Source organism: Ochotona curzoniae, unplaced genomic scaffold, assembly GCF_017591425.1.
Source record: "Ochotona curzoniae isolate NIBS_2020 unplaced genomic scaffold, NIBS_Ocur_1.0 contig_2469, whole genome shotgun sequence".
NCBI lineage: Eukaryota > Metazoa > Chordata > Mammalia > Lagomorpha > Ochotonidae > Ochotona > Ochotona curzoniae.
Genome location: NW_024465471.1, coordinates 1127006 through 1142136, shown reverse-complemented (window position 1 = coordinate 1142136; position 15131 = coordinate 1127006). Strand labels below are relative to the sequence as shown.

At 44.4% G+C, this 15131-nt stretch overlaps 1 protein-coding gene across 5 annotated transcripts in view; it reads left to right on the top strand.

Annotated features, from left to right (window-relative positions):
- Positions 1-4651: 4651 nt before the first annotated feature.
- Positions 4652-15131, top strand: part of GAB3 (GRB2 associated binding protein 3) — a 78628-nt gene continuing 68148 nt past the window's right edge. For all 5 annotated transcript variants that reach the window (XM_040974646.1, XM_040974644.1, XM_040974647.1 and 2 more), the window contains exon 1: positions 4652-4748. In XM_040974646.1, the coding sequence (XP_040830580.1) occupies positions 4677-4748 (72 nt within the window). In that variant the 5' untranslated portion in view covers positions 4652-4676. The remainder of the gene's footprint in view (positions 4749-15131) is intronic.

The following is a 15131-nucleotide window of genomic DNA, read 5'->3' as shown; positions in this document are numbered from 1 at the left end:
AGAGGAAGATCTTCCATCCATTAATTCACTCCCAAAGTGGCTGCAATGACTGGTGCTGCGCCAATCTGAATCCTGGAGACAGGAACTTTCTTCCGGGTATCCCACACAGGTGCAGGGTCCCAGGGCTCTGGGCCATCCTCCACTGCTTTCCCAGGCCACAAGCAGGGAGCTGGATGGGAAGTGGAGCTGCCGTGATTAGAACTGGAGCCCATATGGAATGTCGGTGTTTGGAGATGGAGGAGTAGCCAGTTGAACCACTGCATCAGCCCCTGCTGACTTCCTTTGAATACCTTCCCAGAATTGGGATGGCTAAGTAATGTGATAGATTTATTATTTTTCCAAGGAATCTCCACACTGTTTTCTTTAATGACTGTACTAATTTGCATTTCTATTAATCATGTATTATAATACCCTTTAAATCTTGCCAACAGAATCCAGCATGGTAGCCTGGAGGCTAAGATCCTCACCTTGCAAGTGCCGGGATCCCATCTGGGCATTGGTTCTATTTGTGGCAGCTCCACTTCCCATCCAGCTCCCTGCCTGTGGCCTGGAAAAGCAGTCGAGGACGGCCCAAAGCCTTGAGACCCTGCACCCATGTGGGAGACCCGGAAGAGCTCCTGGCTTCGGATCGGCACAGCTCTGGCTGTTGTAGCCACTTGGGGAGTGAATCAACAGATGGAAGATCTTCCTCTCTGTCTCTCCTCCTCTATGTATATCTGACTTTCCAATAAAAATAAATACTTCTTTAAAAAAATCTTGCTAACATTTGTTGTTTCTTGATTTTTGGGTAACAGCTACTTACCTGGAGTGAAGGGATACCTCATTGTGATAATCATTTGCGTTTCTCCAACGGTTGCTGATTCTGAACATTCTTTTCATGCATTTCTTCCTTTGAAAAATATCAATTCATATTCCTTATCCATTTCTTAACTGTAATATTTTGTCATTGTTGAGTTTCTTGAGCTCTTTATAGATCCTGAATAGTTATCCTTTATCAGTTGTGTAGTTGGCAAATATTTTCTCCTGCTTGTTGCCTCTTCACTTTATTGTGTTTTTCCTTTGCTGTACAGACATTTCATAGCTTGCTGTAATCTCATTTGTCTCTTGTCTTTTATTATACGCGCTTCTGGGCTCTTATTCAAGAAATCTTTACTAGTTGGTGTCTTAAAGAGGCTCTCCAAGTTTTCTTGCAATAATTAATGATATTGGGTTGTACATTGGGTTCTTGATTCATTGTGAATTGAGTTTTGTAGAAGATGTAGGTAAAGGTCTTGTTGAAGAGACTGTCTTCTTTCCAGGAATTGATTCCAGCTCCTTTGTCAAAGTTGATTGTTACTGCAGGGATTAATTTCTGGTGTTTCTGTTCTGCTCCATTAGTTCATATGTGTCAGTACTAGGCTGTTTTGATTATAACTGTCAGGTAACATGTCTTGAAGTATGATATTGTCATACCTCTAGCTTTGTTTTTATTGTTTAAGATCACTTTGAGTATTCAGGGGGCACTTTTGTTTCCATATGAAATGAGGATTATTTTTCTAGGTTTGAGAAGATGTCCTTGGTGTTATGATTGGATCTCTAAACTGCGTTGGGTAGTATGGGTATTTGATAATAGTAATTCTTCCAATCCATGAGCATCAAAGATGCTTCCATTTTTTGTGTCTTCTATATTTCTTTTCTTGGTGTTTTGTAATTTTAGTGATAAAAGTTGCTCACATCCTTGGATAAATTTTTTCCCAAAGTGTTTACTTTTTCTTGTAGTTATTGTGACTATGACGGATTTTGTAAGTTCTTTCTAGGCTCTAGCAGTATTAGTGTATTTGTGTGTTGATTTTGTGTTTTGCAACTTTGCTGAATTCCTTTTTTAAGAAGGCTCATTTTTACTTGAAAGTCAGAGTTATAGAGAGGAAAGGAGAGACAGAGAGAAATATCTTCCTTCTGCTGGTTCACTCCCCGCCCCACCAATGGCTGCAACACCCAGAGCTCAGCTGATTTAAAGCCAGGAACCAGGAACTTCCTCCAGATCTCCCCTAGTGGGTGCAGGGTCCAAGGACTTGGGCTATCCTCTGCTACTTTTCTAGGCCATTCGCAGGGAGCTGAATCAGAAGTGGAGCAGCCAGGACTAGAACTGTTCATATGGGATTGCCGTTGTTGCAGGCAGAGGCTTAACCTGATACTCTACTGCAGCAGCCCTTTTGTTGAATTCTCTCATTATTCTGATCAGTCTCTTCTTAGTGTAACCCTTTGGATCCCCTATATATAGGATCAGAAAACAGGGAATAATTTTACTTCTCCCTTCCCCGTTTGTATCCCTTTGTATCCCTATTGCTTAATTAATGGCTCTACTTAAAACTTCCAAAACTGTAATAGTGACAGTGATGATAATAAACATGGTTGTCTGGTTCTAAATCTTAGTAGAGATGCTTGAAATTGCTTTCCACCTCCCCCAAGGTTTCTTTATTTTAAAGACAGAGTCTCTCACACACACACACGAGGTAGAGACAAAGAGACAGAGAACAGAGATCTTCCATCCACTGGCCCATTCCCCAAATGGCTATACTAGCCAGGGCTGGGCCAGGCAAAAACCAGGAACTTCATCTGGGTCTCCAACGTGGGTTGCAAGCACCCAAGGAGTTGGACCATTTTGTGTTGCCTCTCCTGAAACTGAACAAGAAATGGGGCTTGACAGCCCAGACAACAGAATATGTCAACAGTAAGGCTAGATCTTCTGAAACTCTTCTGGGACGTGTCCATAATCTGACCTTTGCCATGACCTTGGGTTCTTGGAAAGTCCTGAAAGGGGAGTGACAGTGCTTATCACAAGATGGTGTCTCATTGCAGGATGAGATTTTGCTTCTCTTTCACAGCTCAGGCAGTAAGCTGATTGTCCCAAATCGTTTTCTGTAGATGGAATTGGGAGGACCTGTTTACCCGGTTCTGTTGTTCACTACCAGGTGGAATATGACTCTTACTGATTGGATAGTTTAAAGCACATGATGCTTAATCTGAGTATGTTCCATGTCATTACAGTTGATTGAATGATTCACATCATGTGCCAGTATTCTTAGTTGATTTAAGAACTCCTAAACACAGGCTGGCACAATAGCTTAGTGGCTGTATCCTTACCTTGCATCCGCCAGGATCCCATATGGGCACCGGTTCTAATCCCGGCAGCTCCACTTCCCATCCAGCTCCCTGCCTGTGACATGGGAAAGCAGTCGAGGACAACCCAAAGCCTTGGGACCCTGTATCCATGTGGGAGACCCAGAAGAAGCTCCTGGGTTTGGATCAGCTCAGCTCCAACCATTGTGGACGCTTGGGGAATGAACCAACAGATGGAAGATCTTTCTCTCTGTATCTCCTTCTCTTTGTATATTTGTCTTTCCAATAAAATAGATAGCTCATTGTCTAAAACAAAAACAAAAAACCCTAAACATGGCTGATCGGTGCAGTTCCCCTCGTCCCTCTTCCATGTGTGGTAGAATGGCACCGGCCAGAGCTTCCAAGAGTCGGCCTGACTCCCTTTTGGGGACCGCTTTGTTCAACTCGCAACAGAGCATCTAGGACTTGAACTCATCTGGGGTGCTAGCACTGCCAACAGCGGCTTAAGCACAACACTGGTCATGTCTGCTGGCATTTCTTACTCATACTGAACCCCTTATTCACAACATTCCCACGTTACAGAGCTTATGATGGAGATCATTATAAGGCAACAGATTCGTCTTACTATGCGTCTCATTACCTTGAAACACCAGGCCCCACAACACGGTGAAATGCTTGGAGTACTGAACACACAGTTGTAAGCACTAGTCAGGTGAAAGTACACGGAAAGGTTCGGGTCTCTGTCTTATGGGCTGAATCAACGCTTTGAACCAGTGCGCATCACGCACGTGGCGCTGCTTCTGTTAGCCAGATCAGCTGTGGTTCCTAGAATCTGGAGCTGGAAATTCAAACAGTTCCTCCCACTGTTACACTTAAAATCTACTCTTAAAGTATTTCTCTACATCCCCGCTGGTTGGGAGGGCTTTGTTTCCAAGGGAGGAATGCATGTTTTCAAGTTTTGGAGTCAAAGCCATTTCACTTGTATTTGGATCATGTGACTTCATTAGGACATCAAAAAGTTGTGCGCGCCGAGCTGGTCGCAACACACAATGCTCTTTGGGGGATGGGTACACAGATTATCTGAAAACAATTGACTGCAACAGGGAAATCTAGGAGGAGTCTTGCTTTTCTTCCTCCCTGAACTTGGCGGCCCAGTGATAGGAAGGAGGACAGGCACTCTGGGGCTGTGCTCGCCTCAGGGCGCGGCGTCCTGGCCAGCGCTCTTTCCTGACCACCCACCCGCCTAGGCGCAGATTTAGCCTGGCCGCGGGGTGCCTGGGGCAGGCGGGTGGCACCGCGCGCTCTGCCTCAGGTGCTTGGGCACCGCCGTACTTGTTCGAAGTGGCTCCCCGGGCGTCGCTGTTCGCTGCTCTCGTCGTTTTCTAGGGTCCCTGACGGCGGAGCCCATCCCGTCTCCGGGGACCGCGGCACACAGAGGCGGGGGTCGCCGGGGCCTCAGGGGCGGCGCTGGGCTAGAGGGCAGGCGCTGGGCCCGCCCCGCCGGCATCCCTGGCCCGACTTCCTCCTGCCGCGGGCAGCCGGCCCAGCTGGAGGAAGCGGCGGCGGCGGCGGCCACGATGAGCGCGGGCGACGCAGTGTGCACTGGTTGGCTTGTCAAGTCGCCCCCCGAGAGAAAGCTTCAGCGCTATGTGAGTAGGGGTGCCGCCACTCGCTGGCCTTGGCCTCCAGCGGTCCCGGCTGCTAGGAGCCTCAGGACTCAGTGCGCCCGGCTGCAGCCGCTCCGGCTCCCGGGGCTGCAGGCGCAGCCGCTGGAAGGAAAGCAAGCTCTCACGTCGAGCCAGCGTCGTCGCTGTTCTGGGCAGCGGGTCGGGGGTCCCGTTCTATGGTTAGTGAGGCTCAGTGGCTCTCGCAAGCCACTGACCGTTAAGGCGGGGTGCGTCTCGGTGCAGGAGAGGCGGAAAAGTCATCCCGAAACAGTGCCCTGTCCATGGCGGGCTGTAGACCTGAGGCTCTAGTTGGGGGCGCGCGCCCGGGGTGGGGGGACGGAGGCAGAGTGGGGGCGGCCGGGCGGCCGGGAGGGATGCGGCCAGGGTCAGGCGGGCAAGACTGTCGAGTAGCTGTCACGGGACGCTGTGTCCGGAGCCTCCAGCAGTTCCTCGGTTCTCCTCGCGAGGCTTCGGCGCCGCCGTGGGGTTTCTGCTGACAGCGCGCTTTGTTAGCGTTAGCCTCGGGCCCCCAGGACGGTTGGAACAGCGCATCTCGCTGCACGTCCCTTTACGGGCTTTGGATGTGCCGCTGATGGAGCACACGCGCAGTGGCTCTCAAAGTTCCCCTACGGAAGGCAGTTGGCACCGAATGTTCCTCAGCAGTTAGCAAGAATCGCTGCAGTCCCCAGAAGGCTGCTTGCTGTTTTTGACGAATCCATGTTGTTCCTAACTGCTGATTTCTCAGTCACTCTAGCCAAGAAATGCGCTGACAGCGGCCACATAGGAAGCAACCCACGCCAGAGGTGATGGAGCCTATTGTCTTGTGCCCTCCAACTGCTCTCTCTGTTGGGGCCAAGTTTGACAAATATTTTTGTGCCCGATTTCGTAGACGTGTCCTGGAACTGGAAGATGAGGCATTAAAATAATGTGAAAACACTTCCACAATTGTGTGCTCAGTGCCTCTCTGTCCATTCGCCTCCTCACTCTTCGGATAGTTTAGCAAAATCTTTGCTGCCTCTTCTGCTCAATGGCAGTTTGCATGCCCCGTTGTTCTGTTTAGCCGATAAAATAGGAAATGTAGACATGCCTCAATGCTAAGTCCCCAAGTTCATAGGTCCCATTGCGACACCTCGCAGCCTCGGCCCGGCTGCAAAGGAGAGACGCCGAAGCCTAGGGGCTGCGTGCGTAATCGAGGCTTCCGCCCTCAGACTCCTCTTTGCTTTAGGAAATGTGAGACTTCCACGGTGCTACTCACGTTCCAGTAGATGATTCACAAAAACAAGCACAGCAGAGGGCAATGTTTATGGAATATTTTCCCTGATATTTACACCTTGTCCTAGGCAGAGGAGCATAGGAAAGGCAAGGTCTGCATATTGATTTTTCTCTCCCTTAAGTCACGATGTTGTTTTTTGCTGCAAAGCAGCTGTGCTTTCAAACAACACCTCCAGAAATCTCTGTGCTCAAGTCACTAAGCTCTGCACGAATCTATGTTGCCGCTAGATGGCGATCATAGGTTACTTGCATGGGGCCTGCAGACATGGTTGGGCACCAGATTAGGGCCTAGAAATAGAGACAGGTTTTCCCCTGATTCCAGTCCTCAAAGACTCTGCACTCTGGTATCTATAACTGTAACATAGCTGTACTTGGTGGCACAACCAGGACAAAAAAGTCAGTTCTTGATACTGCCAGGCCCACCAACGGCATGCCAGCAGTTTGCTGTTCCAAATAGAAGTTCAGTCTGATTTTAGGTTCGCATTACAATAGTTCGCATTTATTAAATGTTTATACGTGCCAGTTGCTGTTGTAATCTTTGGAAACAACCTTTTCCTACAACTTGCACATATTATCAACCAGTCTGTAATTTTTTGTCATTGTATTTAAAATATCTTTTGTAAAATCACAAAATTTAGAATGATTTATTCTTAATATATAATGCTTTCAGTGACAAATCTCAGAATTCTTCATCTATTCTAAAATCACTCCTATTTATTTCTGACATTTTTACCACTTTGTAAAAGTTTTGAGGTTTATGTCATGTTCATTCATTTCCTAGCATATGGATTCCACTTGCTACATTACCATTTATTGAATATTTTTCTCTGTTGACTTATTGTAGCAATTTTTCCAAAATTCAGTTTATTTATGGAGATTTATTTTTGGGTTTTCTGTTGCATTTATTTATTCGTCTTTATTAACCTATAGCAAAATAAGTGTTACATAGAAATGCTCAGAAAAACTCAGTATCCTTTGAATTGTTAGGGAAAGCAGTCAGTTTTTCAACAGCTGTAAACTTTGGCCAGATTGGAGAAGTTCTCTTGTGTTGCTAGCTTAGTGAGACTTCTTACCATAAATTGGAGTTTGTTGAGGGATTTTCTTACAGAAATAAGAACATAGTTTCCTTTTTTAGTCTGTTGCTATGGTGAATTATGTTGATTAATGTTTGAGTGCTGAGCCAGGTTTGAATTCCTAGATAAACTTCGTGTGGCTGTATTGTTCTTTTTGTAGCTTGCTAAATTTGTTTTGCTGGTATTTTGACTGAGACTATTTGTATCTCTGTTAGTAGGAAATATTGACCTTTTGTACTCTGTCTACTTTTTTATACTGACATAACTCTGTTGTCATAAACCAAAATGGGAATGTTCCCTGCTATTGCATTTTCTGAAATGCGTTGTGTTCAAAATGGCTCATTAACAGAGAGGTGGGCTGTGGGCGGAGCGGCCTGTGCTTGAACCTGCACCCAAGGACGATATTGCAGGAGGCAGCTTTGGCCCCTCAGCTTCTCGTTGATATTTCATGTCTGTCTTTATATTTAATAGGCTTATAGTAAATAGCCTGTAGTTACTCCTTGCTGTTTGGGGATTTCTTATCTTCTTTGTTTTAATTAGGGTGTTTATTTCATTCATATACAGTGTGGTTGTTGAAATGTTTGCATTAAAGCATTGAAATCCTCTGTCCTCTGTCTTGCTAGCTGTTTCCATTGGTTGTGTTGTTTACTTCTATTGCCCCTTGTTTCTCATGAACTAACTGAGCCCCCTTCTTGTTGCATTTCTCTTCATCAGTAATGAATGGAAAGTAGACATCTTCAATGAGTTGCAGTCTGATTTCGTACAACCCTAATTGTCAATTCCATATTCGGTCCTTTGTGTTAGAGGGTCACTCTGTGTCGTATTGTTTACTTGGATGTATATTAGAAACATGGTACATTGCTGCTGATTTTGCTTTAGACAATCATTTTCTTTTCTTTTTAAGCAACTTAAAATAAGGGGAGATTCCTTTGTGTATTTCATCTTGTTCATTTCTGTCCAAACTTTTGTCTGCTGCCATATTCCTTGGCCCTGATGCATCTTATTTAATATTTAACATAGTGCGGGTCTGCTCATGGTGAATGCTTTTTTTTTTTTGTCTGAGAACGCAAGTTTTCCCTTTATTTTTAAAAAATGCTTTCACTGGATATGCAATTCTGAGTTCCTGGGTTTAAAAACCTTTTTGTTGTTGTTTTTCTCTCAACACCTTAAAAATACCTCTATATTGTCTTCTGGCTTCAGATTCTTTCCGCACGGCGCTTGGTTGCCAGAGCTGCAGCCGCTGCTTCTTCCTTCTTGGCTTCTTCCTTTCCACTGCTTTCCCTTTTCTTCCTTCCTTCCTTCCTTCCTTAAGATTTACAAAAGAGATTTTTTTTTTAATTGAAAAGGCAGATTTACAGAGAGAAGGAGATACAGAAAGATCTCTGTCCACTGGTTCACTCCCCAAGTGGCCAAACTGCTGGAACTGAGCCAATCCAAAGCCAGGAGCCAGAAGCTCTTCCAGGTCTCCCACGCGGGTGCAGGATCCCAAGGCTTTGGGCCGTCCTCCACTGCTTTCCCAGGCCACAGGCAGGGAGCTGGATGGGAAGCGGGGCTGCTAGAATTAGAACTAGTGCCCATATGGGATGCTGGACATGCAAGGCAAGGACTAGCCACTAGGCTACAATGCTGGGCCCAGCCCCTTGAATTTTTAACTTTACATCTTCTTTTCATTGCTACTCAGCAAGAGTTTGTTTCCTGCAGCCTCTTCTCCCTCACCCTATTTTCCATAGTTGTCAGCTTGATGATCACTCGCATATACCTATGATACCCAAAGCATTACATTTTCCCATTGGGCCACATCCAGTCTCTACCAATCACCAACTATTCTACTTAAATGATTCTTAGTCTTGTTTGCTTGTTACCCCTCTCTAGATTTCAGATTTACAGGCTGCTTTACAAGCACAGGTCCTATATGGTTATGTTTACTTGGTTAGTTGATCCCTGTATTAGTGTGAAATGAACTCTTAATATTGTTGCTCTGAAATCTATATTATCTCATTCTGATGTATTTGGCTTTAATTTTTCAGTGATTATACTTAAAGTGATTGTCTTACCAGCTATATTTTATCTTGCATTTTAATTATTATTTTTTAAATTTTAGTTGATGTTTACATAGTCAATCAAGGTGGGAAGGATCTAGGGTTAGGGAGAAACGGGCGTGATCATTGTTTCCAAGCTTTCTATTTCTTCTTCCCATTTCGGGGGGTTGCGGGGAGATCAGGGGATAGGCCATACCCAGCCTCCCAACCACCCCGGCACCCAAGGATGGGGAAAGTCCGCCCAAAATCAACCCAGGGTCACAACAGCACATGTTCTGAAGGTTCTGCCCCAGTGGACATGACAGCTTGAAATGCTGTCAATCTTGTCAATCTATGGGTGAGGAATCCCTTCCAGTGTCCACTGGCTGATGCCATAGACCTTATAGTCTCCAATGGCCCAGGTATTTGCTGTCATCATTTGGCTGGGGTAGTTGTCCGTATGTTCTGTTCCTCATTCTCTGCTGTGGTACCAGATGTCCTCTGCAGGCCCCGATGGGCTACCATGTCCTCTATGAGCACCGTGGTCTGCCGCCCAGCACTCCATCTTCTACACTGAGGAGGACCAGTTCTCACAGGTGGGGGCTCATGGACCGAGGCCAGGCGACAAGGGTCAAGCCAGACTCCCAACCCTGGGGCTCACAAATAGGGCATCCTGCCCCTAAAGGTGGGCCCAAGAACGTGGGCCAGGTGAACTGAGCCTCACTGGATACCCCCACCCCTGGGGCTCTCAGAGCCAGCACTTCTGTGTAGGCAGCCATGCGACCTGGGACCCCCTGGACACCTCACTACTGGGGCTCACAGACCCAGCACCCACTATGCAGGTGGGCCCAAGGACCTAGGTCAGGTGACTCAATCTGATCTGATAGGCTTTTTCATTTGATTTGGGCCATTTACATTCAATTTGATTATTAATATAATTAATCTTCCTTTATTTTTAGATTCATTTATGTTTTACTTGAAAGTTGGAGCTATAGAGATTAAAGAGGGCCTCCATCTGTTGGTTCACTCCCTAAGTGGCTGCAATAGCTGCAGCTGAGCCAATCTGAAGCCAGGAGTCAGGAACTTCTTCCGGATCTCCCACATGCGTGCAGAATCCCAAGACTTTGGGCCATCCTCCACTGCTTTTGCAGGCCACAAGCAGGGAGCTGGATGGGAAGTGGAGCAGCCAAGACCCAAACTGGCACCCATATGGGATGCTGGTGCTATAGGCAAAAAGACCAGCCTGTATGCCACCATACTGGCCCAAATATCATGAGTCTTCTATCTACTACCTTGCTGTTTTTCTCTAGTTTCTCATTTGTTCTCTAGTTTCCTTTTGTCATTGCTGTTTCAGATTATTTCTTATGCTGAATTTAATCTTCTTTGGTGATTGTACTTTTCTTTCTTTTCTGTTGTAGTGGTTACATTAGGCCTTTAGTATAACTTAGAAATGTACACTCCTTCTCCCCTCAAAAGCCAAAATGTACATTCCCATTTACCCTATTACAGAGTTTATGCTAATATTCTCACTTACCTCAACATCTAAACCCCACACTACTATTTGTTGTTGTTTTTAAATAGTGAATTTTATCTCAAGAGTTTTTAAAATAGGAAGAATGTAGGGTAGACATGTGATGCAGTGGGTCATGCTGCCACATGGGACACATATGTAGTATGTGAGAATGGCTGGGACTGAGTCTCAGCTCCCCCATTTCCACCTACATGAGAGAATCAGGTGGAGTTGCAGGCTCCTGGCTTTTGCCTTCTCCAGCCCTGGCTGTTAATGACATTTGGGAATGATCCAAACAGATGAAATATCTGCCTCTTTTTGTTTGTCCTTCTCTCTTTTAAGTAAATAAATAAATACTTTTTTAAAAAACTAGAAAACCATTTTTAAAATTTGTCAATAAATTTCCTATATCCAATGCTTCTCATTCCTGTTCCCATTTGATAGTTGTTTGTGACATTCAACAAAGTCTTAAATTTTCATTTTGTTTGTTTTTATTTATTTGAAAGGGAACGAAAGAAAGAAAGGAAAGCAGAGTCAGAGAGAGAAGGGGGGAAGAGAGAGATCTTCCATTCACCGATTCATTGTTCCCAAACACTTGTGGTAGGCAGGGCTGGGCCAGCCAGACCAGGAGCCAGGAGATCCATCCAGGTTTCCCTGATGATGAACAAGGATGCTAGTACCAGGGCCACCAATATGCTGCCTTCTGCCCAGGCGCACTGGAAGCAGAGGTGGGAATTTGAACTGGCTGCTAGGATTGCATGACATCTGCCCCTCATGTTTTCATTTTTTTTTGAAAAGGCAGATATACAGAAAGGAGATACAAGAGAAAGGTCCTCTGTTTACCAGTTCACTAAGTAGGTGGCCACAGTCACCAGAGCTGAGCCAATCCGAAGTCAGGAGCCCGGGACCTCCAGGTCTCCCACATGGGTGCAGGGTTCCAAGGCTCTGGGCCGTCCTCCACTGCTTTCCCAGGCCACAAGCAGGGAGCTGGATGGGAAGTGGGGCAGTGGGGATTAGAACCAGCGGCCAAATGGGATCCCGGCGCGTTCTAGGCTATCATGCCAGGGCCTCACGTTTTCATTTTTTAAAAGATTTTTAAAAGTTTATTCAAAATATAGCATGACACAGAGACAGACACACATGGACAAAAACACATGTGCACGTGCATAGACACAAAGAGAAACGTGTCTTCCAGGTCATGTTTTCACTTTCATTCATTTGGAGGTGTTTTCTAATTTCCTTTGTGATTTATTGTAACAAGGTGTTGTTTAGAAGTGGGTTACCTTAGTGTCCAGATATTTGGCTTCAAATATCAACAGTGCCTAGAATTAGAAATTCTTATTTAGACGTTGCTTTTGTAAGGCTGGACTCTTTTTATTTGAGAGGGAGACAAAGAGAGATATAAAGCAAGAGAACTCCTGTCTACTAGGTCACTCTCTTTTCCCTCTCTACACACACACACACACACACACCCCTACCTACCTTACAGTGGCTTGGGGATGGCTCAGCTGAAGCTGGGAGCCAGGAGCTGCAGGTCAATTCAACTCTCCTGCGTGCGTGGCAGGAATCCAATTACCTGAGCCAAAATAAAACAAAGACCCCCACAAAACATCCATATAAGCTCCCCACCCCAGTAGAATTTGCATTTTAGATATTCATAACAAACAAATTTTTAGCACAAATGGATTTAACCTAAGTATGTTGATTCTACCCCTGGCACAAATTCAACACTTTTGGTGATTAATTGGGTACAGGGATGTGAATAGAGGCCTGCAATGATGCTGAAACCACAGGCCAGAGCTGGTAGCAGACCAATACACTCAAATGTGGGACACACGAAGCCTAGCCAACATCCTAACCACTTCAGCATAAATGAGAATCTTGTTGAGAAATACCTTACTTAACAGAGGCTGTTTCTGATTAGGTGAAGACAAAGGCCAGCAACTTGGGTGAGCCTTCCTCCATTAGCCCCATCTACCATGACTTTGAAAGATGGACAAGCCCCTCCCACGGTCGATGGGCTCAAGATTTTATGTTATATTTACAGGGATATTCTTTTTAAATTTTATTTATTATTATTTTATGATACTGTTCCATAGGCTCCTAGTATTTCCCTTATCCTGCCCCACTTTACCTATCCCTCCCCCACCTAGTTCCTCTACATCATTACTATAGTTCTTCATACACAGTCATATGCCCATCATTGTGAGCATGGACAATGACAGAGAGTCCAGCATCCTATTGTCAAGATATAGTAAACAGTTTCATTGGGAGTTCATCTTTGTCTGGAAGTAGAGAGGCATACTACATTGTATCCTCACGTCTGGATGTTAGTCTCTGTTTCACAGCTACTGCACATCCCCTCAAATGAAAAGTCATAATTCAAAATCAACAATAGAAAGAAAAATAGAGATTTGCAACACCATGAAGTAGAATCGCATGTTACTAGATATGATAGTCTCCATTACACAGCTACTATACTTCCCCTTAAATGAAAAGCCACAAAACAAAATCAACATCAGGAAGAAAAAAGAAATTAACAACACCATGAAGTTAAATAACATGCTACTAAATTGCTAACGTGTAGCTGAAGAAATGAGAATCACGAACCTTCTTGAAGAAAATGATGCTACTGTATGATCTATGAGTCACTGAAGAATTTAATCACAAGTATTTTGAAGAGATGAAACTAACAGAAAACATCAAAACCCATACAATATAGATTCCGCTAATTTTTGTTGGTGAAATCTGTCTCTTCTAGACAACAAATAGATGGGTTTTGTTTTTTAATCCAGTCTACTAATCTATGATGTTTAATTGAGCTTAAGCCATTTACATTCAGGGTTAATATGTATGGGTGGTACCTTGGTCCTGTCATTTTAGGAATGGGTTGTTCATTGGTTTAGTCTTCTGTTGTCATTTTACTGGGATGTTCTTCCCGTTTGCCTTTGGTTTTGTTTGGTGCTATTCCTCTTTTCTGTCAAGAAAACATCTTGAAGTATCATTTGTAGGGCAGGGTTGGAAGAGGCAAATTATTTTAACTTTACTGTAGAAGAATTTTATTTCATTTTTGAAGACAAAAGAAAGCTTTGCTGCATATAGTATCCTAGGTCGACAATTTTTTTTGCTTTTAGAATCTGGAATATGTCACTCCATTCTCTTCTGGCCTGTAGAGTTTCCTGTGAGAGGTCTCCTGTGAGTTTAACTGGCATTTCTTTATATGTCAGTTGATTTTTTTCCACATGCACATTTAAGGATGTTTTCCTTATGTTCAATTGAAGAGAGCTTGATGATCATGTGTCTTGGTACAGATTGCTTTTGATCAGGCCTGTTGGGAGTTTTGTGCCCTTCATGGATATTGTTTCCCAATTCTTTCTCCATATTAGGGAAATTTTCCTTTATTATTTCATTAAATATATCTGTAAACCCAGTTTCTCTTTCTGCACCTTCTGGGACTCCCGTAACTCTTATATTTGGCCTTTTAATAGTGTCTCAATTCTTGAATACTTTTTTTGGCCTGATACAGCTCTGCTTTCAGCTTTTTTGTTTGCTTCCCCCTGATGACAGGAAATATCTTCCCATTTTGAGATCCTTTCTTCTGCTTCCTTTATTCTCTTTTTGGAGACTCTCCACTGTAGTTTTAATTTGCTGTACTTTGTTCTTCATTTCTGATATATCAGCCTTGATTTGCTTTATTGCTGCAATTGATTGTGTAGAATATTCCTTAAATTCTTTGAACTCTTGTATGTGCTTTTCATTGTTGATCAGAAGCTTTAAAATAAGTTTTCTGAATTATTTGTCCCCCATTTTCTCGATGTCTTCCTCAGTTAACTCTGAGGTTGGCATAGGGTTTTGCTCCTTTGCAGGGGAGTTTTCAGTATAGTATTCATTGTGCTTTTGTCTCTTCTTTTGCTCTTGGTCATTGTACTTCTGGTTAGCAGAGTCTTCTCCTTGGGGCAGGTTTCTAAGCTGTGTCACCTACAGAGCTACAGTTCAATTTTAACTATTGCCGTTGGTACACAACTCTTTGCTTGCAGCCTCCAGCGTGTTCCAGGTCTGGGTTCTTATGTTAGATTTCCACAAAGAACTCCGTAGCCCCAACTCCTGGCTCACCACTCTTCACCTCCTGTAATCCCATGCTGAGGCGGCACTGTTTTCTGTACAGCTTTTCTCCCACTTCCATTTGGAGGAGGTCCCAGGATTAGGGAGACACCAGGTCTCCTATAGAGCTAGGTTGTTGGTGGCACTGATCTTGCCGGAACCTGTTTGACATTAGGTCTGGGTGCCACATGGACCTATTTTGACCCGTACAATGCCACAGTCAGTATCATTTTCCTGCAGGACCATTGCAATCCACGGAACTCAGTGATTTCTCATGAGCTCAAAACATGTGCAATTCACTGTCATCCCTTGCAGTCCTAAAGCTTTTGCCACAGTGTACAAAATGGCGCCTGACGTGCCCCTACTAGAGTTCTTGATCTGTTGGCCATCA